The 9,634-nt window shown below is 43.1% G+C and overlaps 1 protein-coding gene across 2 annotated transcripts in view; it reads right to left on the bottom strand.

Annotated features, from left to right (window-relative positions):
- Positions 1–4,481: 4,481 nt before the first annotated feature.
- LOC110530387 (WW domain binding protein VOPP1) overlaps positions 4,482–9,634 on the bottom strand; it is a 41,077-nt gene continuing 35,924 nt past the window's right edge. For both annotated transcript variants that reach the window (XM_021613386.3, XM_021613387.3), the window contains 2 exons: positions 6,721–6,851; positions 4,482–5,764 (listed from right to left, as the gene is read on the bottom strand). In XM_021613386.3, the coding sequence (XP_021469061.2) occupies positions 5,565–5,764; positions 6,721–6,851 (331 nt within the window). In that variant the 3' untranslated portion in view covers positions 4,482–5,564. The remainder of the gene's footprint in view (positions 5,765–6,720; positions 6,852–9,634) is intronic.

The raw sequence follows: 9,634 nt of genomic DNA, 5'->3' as shown, positions 1-9,634 counted from the left end.
GTCTGAGATTCTTTAGGAGTGGCATCCATCTGGTCACTCTACCATAAATGCCTGATTGGTGGAGTGCTGTAGACAAGGTTGTCCTTCTGGAAGTTTCTCTCATCACAGAGGAACTCTGGAGCTCTGTCAGTGGGATCATTGGGTTCTTGGTCACATCTCTGACATCTCCCCGATTGCTCAATTTGGCCTGGTGGCAAGCTCTAGGAAGAGTCTTGGTGGTTCCATTTAAGAATGATGGAGGCCACCATGTTCTTTAGGACCTTCAATGCTGCAGACATGTTTAGGTACCCTTCCCCAGATGTGTCTCAAAACAATCCTGTCTCGGAGCTCTACGGACAATTCCTTCGACCTCATGGCTTGGTTTTTGCTCTGACATGCACTGCCAACTGTGGAACCTTTTATATAGACAGGTGTGTGCCTTTCCAAATCATGTCCAATCAATTGAATGTACCATAGGTGGACTCCAAGTTGTAGAAACATCTCAAGGATGATCAATGAAAACGGGATGCACCTGAGCTCAAGGGTCTGAATACTTATATAAATAAGGTATCTGCTTTTTATTTGTAATACATTTGCTAACATTTCTCAACCTGTTTTCGCTTTGTCATAATTGGGTATTGTGTGTAGATTGCTGAGGATTTTTTTTATTTAATCAATTTTAGAATAAGGCTGTAATGTTATAAAGTGGAAAAAGTCAAGGGGTCTGAATAATTTCCGAAGGCACTGTATACCACAAATGCACTTCATTTTCATAAGACTTTGTGCAACAAGAATCCTTGTTTTTTTTAAAAAGCCAAACAGATGGTCTCTGTTCTCCTTGACAAATTGATCGACTGCAAGTCAATTCTATCACATCATGTGCTCTTCCCCAGCGGGGTCCACCCTATGTTCCCTGGGCCCTGTGCTCCCTCAGTCCCCACTGAACCAATTTCAATCAAAATTGGCACAAAAAACAAAAATATCAACGCAACATGTAAAATGTTGCTCTCATGTTTCATGATCTGAAATAAAAGATCCCTTACATTTTCCACATGCACAAAAAAAGCTTATTTCTCAAATTTTGTGCACATTTGTTTACATCCCTGTTAGCATTTCTTCTTTGCCAAGATAATCCATCCACCTGACAGGCGTGGCATATCAAGAAGCTGATTAAACCGCATGATAAAAGGCTACTCTAAAATGTTCAGTTTTGTCACAAGACAATGCCACAGATGAGTATTTCTGTCTGTAATAAAGCCCTTCTAATTGGCTGGGCCTAGCTCCCCAGTGGGTGGGCATATGCCCTCCCAGGCCCACCCATGGAATCCATAGATTAGGGCCTAATTTATTTATTTCAATTTACTATTTGCTTATATGAATTGTAACTCCTGTAAAATCATGAATTGTTGCATCTTGCGTTAATATTTTTGTTCAGTATCATTTATATTGTTTTGGGGATGGAGATCATTAGAATAATACCCAATGTTCATTTTCACACATTTGTCATTTAGCAGACATTTTTATCACACCATAGTGGCATCACACTTCCATCACACAGTAAATTTGGGGTGATAGAGGGCCACAAAATTGTGAGATACTATTAAAATGTTATAGAAAAGTACTGTATGTTTTATTTAAATTGTAACTAATTACAAAATACATTGCATTGTAGTTCAAGCCAGTGAAATACACATTTCAATTGCTCTTGAGTATTTTGTATTTCAAAAACATGTACGGTAACAGAAATACTGCCCATCTCTGTTCAATCATGTAACAGTGGATCAACTCACCAAAAGGCATGAGTACATCAAGAGTGAAAAATATAAGCTATGTAAAATGTTATCACTCCCTTTTTAACCTGGGTAATATTATGTGTAGTGGAGGATGCAGGATGACACATGAATAAACACATAGCCATCCCAAAACTACACTGCCAGCTGTCCTGAGGCATGAGTAAATACACTTTTTATACTCTAGTAATACAGTGCCTTGCAAAAGTATTAATCCCCTTGGTGTTTTTTCTATTTTGTTGCATTACAACCTGTAATTTAAATGGATTTTTGTTTGGATTTCATGTAATGGGCATACACAAAATAGTGAAAATTGGTGAAGTGAAAATTAAAAAATTACTTGTTTCAAACAACAACAAAAAAAAGTGGTGCGTGCATATGTGTTCCCCCCTTTGCTATGAAGTCCCTAAATAAGATCTTGTGCAACCAATTGCCTCCAGAAGTCACACAATTAGTTAGATTGCACACAGGTGGACTTTATTTAAGTGTCACATGATCTGTCACATGATTTCAGTATATATACACCTGTTCTGAAAGGCCCCAGAGTCTGCAACACCACTAAGCAAGGGGCAACATGAAGACCAAGGAGCTCTCCAAACAGGTCAGGGACAAAGTTGTGGATAAGTACAGATCAGGGTTGGGTTATAAAAAAATATCTGGAACTTTGAACATCCCACCGAGCACCATTAAATCCATTATTAAAAAATGGAAAGAATATGGCACCACAACAAACTTGCCAAGAGAGGGCCGCCCACCAAAACTCACAGACCAGGCAAGGAGGGTATTAATCAGAGAGGCAACAAAGAGACCAAAGATAACCCTGAAGGAGCTGCAAAGCTCCACAGCGGAGATTGGAGTATCTGTCCAAAGGACCACTTTAAGCTGTACACTCCACAGAGCTGGGCTTTACGGGAAGAGTGGCCAGAAAGAAGCCATTGCTCAAAGAAAAAAATAAGCAAGCTCGTTTGGTGTTTGCCAAAAGGCATGTGGGAGACTCCCCAAACATATGGAAGAAGGTACTCTGGTCAGATGAGACAAAAATTTAGCATATTGGAACATCAAGGAAAACACTATGTCTGGCACAAACCCAACACCTCTCATCACCCCGGGAATACCATCCTCACAGTGAAGCATGGTGATGGCAGCATCATGCTGTGGGGGTGTTTTTCATCAGCAGGTAAACTGGTCAGAATTGAAGGAATGATGGATGCCGCTAAATACAGGGGAATTCTTGAGGGAAACCTGTTTCAGTCTTCCAGAGATTTGAGAATGGGACGGAGGTTCACCTTCCAGCAGGACAATGACCCAAAGCATACTGCTAAAGCAACACTTGAGTGGTTTAAGGGGAAACATTTAAGTCTTGGAATGACCTAGTCAAAGCCCAGACCTCAATCCAATTGAGAATCTGTGGTAAAGATTGCTGTACACCAGCGGAACCCATCCAACTTGAAGGAGCTGGAGCAGTTTTGCCTTGAATAATGGGCAAAAATCCCAGTGGCTAGATGTGCCAAGCTTATAGAATTGCTGTAAAAGGTGCCTCTACAAAGTATTGACTTTGGGGGGGTGAATAGTTATGCACGCTCAAGTTCTGTTTTTTTGTCTTATTTCTTGTTTGTTTTTCAATAAAAACTATTTTGCATCTTCAAAGTGGTAGGCATGTTGTGTAAATCAAATGATACAAACATAGGAAAAATGCCAAGGGGCGTGAATACTTTCGCAAGCCACTGTATAGAGAAGCGATAGCTTTCTCAGAAAACTGAGAATTGACCCGGAACAAAGTGCACTCGCAACAAACCAGTATATCTAGATTGAAGGTGCCTCAGTCAGAGCACATTTTTCAGGTAAGGTTTGAAAGTGGATGAGGTGAATCATGTAGTGCGGGTACACGCGCACACACACACAAGTTGTATGGACTACTGAGCATCATTGTGTAACAGTATCTTGTGATACAGAGAGCTCTTACTGTGAACAAATATTTTGAGTCGGTGGATTACATTTAGGATGTTGGATAAAGAGCATGTAATCGCGTCATTAAGCAATTGGGGACATTATGCTAATATCCTCAGGGTTTTGTATTCAGTGAAGAGAGTAATCCTGTGAGCCACTGACTGCTGCTGTGCTGCTGCTTCACACCAGGAAAATACATCTCTAGAAAGTCAGCTTGTAGGTGCTTGCAATGTCTATAGTGTACACTCACTATAGTTCTCCATTCAGAGAACCGTTTTCTGTAACGAGTGTGGCTTACAGTAATTTAATTTAGTTCTGTATTAACAGTTGTTGGAAATAAACAAAGGGTTCATTTAACATGTTTTAAGCTTTTTAAATGAATCGATTAAAAAAAGCTCTGCAGGACGTGTACAAAACACCCATTTATAGGATTTGATGTGTGGCATCCATTTAAAATGAAAATCCATTGGAAATGAGTGAACTAATGGGATACTGAAATCAATGGTTTGTGTTCTACATCAGTACAGCCCAACAGCTTGCCTCACGTACAGAATATAAGAGCTGGATCATGCTTGAAAATCAGACATGTTACACAGATGTTGACTGACACCTGGTGGTTTAAAGTAATGTATTAGGATTATTGTTGAATGAGAAAAGTGAACACCAGAAACTTGTGATGAGAAATATTAGATTTGGAATCTGTGTACAGAGCATTGTAGTGACATTATCTTGAACCATTTGGAAGGAACACAATACATTTCCAGATTAATCACTTACCCCAGAGCCAAACTTTATTAGGCAAGCTGGTGATACATGTTAACTGTGTACTATGCTAATTCAGGATACCGTGAAAACATTGTGAGAAACAACAACCACAATCTACATCTGAATTCATTAGCAAATTGCATAGATTATTGGCAACACTACTTTAATAAAATATAGAAGACATCACAGGAGGTTGGTGGCACCTCAATTGGAGAGAACGGGCTCGTGGTAATGACTTGAGTGGAATCAGTGGAATGGTATCAAATACATCAAACATGGTTTCCATGTGTTTGATGCCATTCCATTTCTGTTTTCCCCTCCGCAGCCTCCACTGGAAGACATACACAAAATTCATTTTGAGGGACACAAAGGGAAACAGAGTTGGTATTTCTACAGTATGTCCACAGTATTATAGGCTACTAATCTGATCTAATCTACTGATCTGTACTAGGCTGCTGATCTGTACTAGAGATACTAAATGCTACTGATCTAATCTACTGATCTGTACTAGAGATACTAAATGCTCTGACAGCAGTGATATTAAAAACATAACATATAGTGGGCAATAATACAGTATCCTGAGTGGGTGATCTGAGTTATGCTCAGATAGATGCTGCTCTTCCAGCTGACACAGTGTTGTTGACAGAGCACCATGCAGGCAGGCAGGCTAGTTGTTAATAGACAAACTGTTTGGATCCATGTCTGTTTTATACCATTGGGTCTCACCTCTGGTCGACATCTTAGAGGTGACATGAAAACAAACACTGAGACAAACCCATTGTGATTCAAACTGAGGCTGCTCTCAGACACAGACTAAGCTTAGTCCCGGACTAAAAAGCTATTATAATACATGTTTCAATGCATGCTTTTTAGTCCAGGATCAGGGTTATTCTGTGTCCAGGAAACCAGCCCTTAATGAGCATGGATGTTTTAACCACCGAGATGCTATTCCATTACCATACCAGACTCGCTTTCTACTCGAACGTGGGCCAGTGACCCATCTCTGCACTCAGTTGTGGCAGGGTTGAGAACTCTAAAGGGTTTGAAATCATTTAATTAATTCCAATGTCTTTTTCCTCCTGGTTACCTCTTTTCCGAGGTCTGCAGCACCTGTTCGTAGGGTGGAGGAGGGAGGTTGCAGTAGGCGGGAGGGGGAGGGTGTGGGTAGGGTGCTGCCATGTGGGAGGGGTGGACTGGGTGGGGATGGGCTTGTATGGGGTATGTAGGTGTGAGTATCATCCCTCCTGAGGCTCCATAGTTTTGCATGCCGGGCTGCTGCAGTCCTAGAGGACAAAGAGAGTAGAGAAATTAATGGAATTTACCATGGTCACCATCTATGCACTATGTATTGTGTCAAGTTTTATTTCGTAAGGTTGACGTAAATAACGGGGCCAGCAATACAGGGCAGATCACAACACACACAACACACAATACCACTATCCTCTAGACTTCTGCATTGTGACTGCTACATTTCCTGACTGCTATAGTGAAAGCTGAACTGATGATGATGATGAGTGATGTTTGGGTTTAGAGAGTATGTGTTACAGGCATGAATATGAATAAGCAGCATTTCTCTCCAACAGCTCAGTTTCCATTGGTCCACTCAGGGACAAGGATGGACCATGGTGCAGGACTGAACTAGAACATATTACATTTTACACCTCAACACAGATAACATATGGAATATTAGCACCATTATGTTTTACTCCAATTCCCTCCGGAGCCAGAATATTAAATATTAATACCAATATTTCCAGGTCAGTGACTGCAGGGTCTTGGAGGAGAGTGTGTGTGTATGAGAGAGAGAGGAGAAGGGAAGAGGGTGCCATTTGGGATGATCCAGAATCAGTAGTACAGTCAATCACTGTACTGTATGAGATCAGAAACACAGGTCCCATCTGTCCCGACATCAGAAGTTACTGAGGACTGGAGCAAACTGAGAAAAGTTCCTTTGTACTGCTGTGTATAAATTACTGTGGAATAGTTAGCAATGAAATGAGAAGGAGACAAGGACATGAGTAGACGGGTGGAGTGGGAGATAAAGTGAAGGAGATCTGGAGAGAGGATGTGGGAGTGGGTAGTTGAATGAGAAAATGAAGGAGGTGTACTTGGAAAGAAATAGGATATATAGTGAGGGTAGGGAGAATGGGAGAGGGATTGGATGTATAAGTATGATATGAAGAGGAGGAAGTGGAGGAAGAGGACATGGCACAAGGCGGTTGGTGTGGCTGTGACTCACCTGAAGCTGTCATTGGGTGTCTGGTGAATGACACATTGAAGGTGTCCTCAGGAAGTGGGGAGGGGTTCATGCGTCTGCGGATGAAAAACCCTGCCCCACAGCAGAACAATACGCCCATCATCAGCAGGAGCCTGCAAACACAGACAGCAAAACTTGAACGTTTATTCAGAACTTTCTACGAGCATCGTCAACTCCAATGTAATATGTATATCGCCTTACAGCCAGAATGGGATACATGAAAGAAAGAGAGAGCTGGAAGATTTTCTGACCTTACGAGGGAAAGAGACCTCCATGCATTGAGTCCTCTGACATCAATGGTAGTCTTTGAAAGACCTTACATGCTCAATTTAATGGAGTTAGAGAGTTCATCCTTGACAGTCTGGACTCTTATTACACAAGTAAAATAATATCCCAATAGCCCAGTATCGATATAAATTGGACAATCATGTACAGTACCAGTCAAAAGCTTGGACACACCTACTCATTCAAGGGTTTTACTTTATTTTTACTATTTTCTACATTGTAGAATAATAGTGAAGACATCAAAAAAGACAAATCGAAATATATTTAATATTTGAGATTCTTCAAAGTAGCCACCCTTTGCCTTGATGACAGCTTTGCACACTCTTGGCATTCTCTCAACCAGCTTCATGAGGTAGTTACCTGGAATGCTTTTCCAACAGTCTTGAAGAACATATACTGAGCACTTGTTGGCTGCTTTTCCTTTACTCTGCGGTCCAACTCATCCCAAACCACCTCAATTGGGTTGAGGTTAGGTGATTGTGGAGGCCGGGTCATCTGATGCATCACTCTCCTTGTTGGTAAAATTGCCCTTACACAGCCTGGAGGTGTGTTTTGGGTCATTGTCCTGTTGAAAAACAAAGGACAGTCCCACCAAGCACAAACCAGATGGGGTGGCGTATCGCTGCAGAAACACTGACAGTGTCACCAGCAAAGCTCCTCCATGCTTCACGATGGGAACCACACAGGCGACCTCTGCGTCTCACAAAGACACGGCGGTTGGAACTAAAAATATCAGACCAAAGGACAGATTTCCACCGGTCTAATGTCCATTGCTCGTGTTTCTTGGCCCAAGCAATCTCTTCTTATTATTGGTGTCCTTAAGTAGTGGTTTCTTTGCAGCAATTTGACCATGAAGGCCTGATTCATGCAGTCTCCTCTGAACAGTTGATGTTGAACCATACTTAGGTAGCCTTTTCCCACCTGTGTGGTGTGGGTAGTTATTTTCTGTTTAGTGCGTTTTGCACCTGACGGAGCTGTTTCGGTTGTTCTTTTGTTGCTTGTTGTTTAGTGTTCAGCTTTACCATTAAAATTATGAACACGTACCACGCTGCGCTTTGGTCCTCACCTTCTTCCACCAACGGCCGTTACAATGAGACCAAAATTTAACTTTTTGGCCTGAACGCAAAACGATTTGTCTGGTGAAAACACAATACATCTTTCCACCCAAAGAACACCATGTCATGTATTGTCATGTTGTGTCCTGTTCCTGTTCTTACTCTTCACCCTGTCTCCCTCTGCTGGTCGTATTAGGTTACCTTTTCTTCCCCCCTTTCCCCCAGCTGTTCCTTGTCTTCTCTAACTACCTCGTTCACCCCTTTTCCCACCTGTTCCCTTTTTCCCTCTGATTAGGTCTCTATATCTCTCTCTGTTTCTGCTTCTGTCTTTGTCGGATTCTCGTTTGTGTTACTCATGCCTGAACCAGACTATCGTCGTGTTTGCTGCAACCTTGTCCTGTCCTGTCGGAATCTGCCTGTTCATCTAACCTTGTCCTGTCCTGTCGGAATCTGCCTGTCCATCTGAGCCTACGTGTGTTTCGTTATTAAAGAAACTCTGTTTTGTTAATTCGCTTTTGGGTCCTCATTCACGCACCTGACAGAAGAATCCCAGCGACTTCGGATCCTCTCCACTCAGCCGTCGAGATCCAGGGAGCGATGCTAGGCAGACACGAGCAGGAATTGTCTGCTGCTCGACATGCCGTTGAGACCCTGGCCACCCAAGTCTCCAACCTCACAGAACAGGTTCACCATCTCCGCCTCGATCCACCGGCCACTTCCAGGGCTTTCGAATCTCCGGAGCCCAGAATCAATAACCCGCCGTGTTACTCTGGGGAGCCCACTGAATGCCGCTCGTTCCTCACCCAGTGTGATATTGTGTTTTCTCTCCAGCCCAACACTTACTCCAGGAGCACTGCTCGTATCGCCTACGTCATATCTCTCCTTACTGGACGGGCTCGTGAGTGGGGCACGGCAATCTGGGAGGCAAGGGCTGAGTGTACTAACCAGTATCAGGACTTTAAGGAGGAGATGATACGGGTTTTTGATCGATCTGTTTTTGGGGAGGAGGCTTCCAGGGTCCTGTCTTCCCTATGTCAAGGTAATCGATCCATAACAGACTACTCTATTGAGTTTCGCACTCTTGCTGCCTCCAGTGGCTGGAACGAGCTTTGCTCGCTCGTTTTCTGGAGGGTCTCCGCGCAGTGGTAAAGGATGAGATTCTCTCCCGGGAGGTTCCTTCCAGCGTGGATTCCTTGATTGAACTCGCTATTCGCATTGAGCGACGGGTTGATCTTCGTCACCGAGCTCGTGGAAAGGAGCTCGCGTTCTCCGTTGCCTCCCTCTCCGCATCACTACCATCTTCCTCTGCCGGCTCGGGTGCTGAGCCTATGCAGCTGGGAGGTATCCGCATCTCGACTAAAGAGAGGGAACGGAGAATCACCAACCGCCTCTGTCTCTATTCCGGTTCCGCTGGTCATTTTGTCACTTCATGTCCAGTAAAAGCCAGAGCTCATCAGTAAGCGGAGGGCTACTGGTGAGCGCTACTACTCCTGTCTCTCCTTCAAGATCCTGCACTACCTTGTCGGTCCATCTACGCTGGACCGGTTCGTCAGCTT

Source organism: Oncorhynchus mykiss, chromosome 8 (assembly GCF_057628025.1).
Source record: "Oncorhynchus mykiss isolate SJ-2025 chromosome 8, ASM5762802v1, whole genome shotgun sequence".
NCBI classification, from domain to species: Eukaryota; Metazoa; Chordata; class Actinopteri; order Salmoniformes; family Salmonidae; genus Oncorhynchus; species Oncorhynchus mykiss.
The sequence above is the reverse complement of the archived record's forward strand: the minus strand, read 5'-3'. Positions and strand labels throughout refer to the sequence as shown.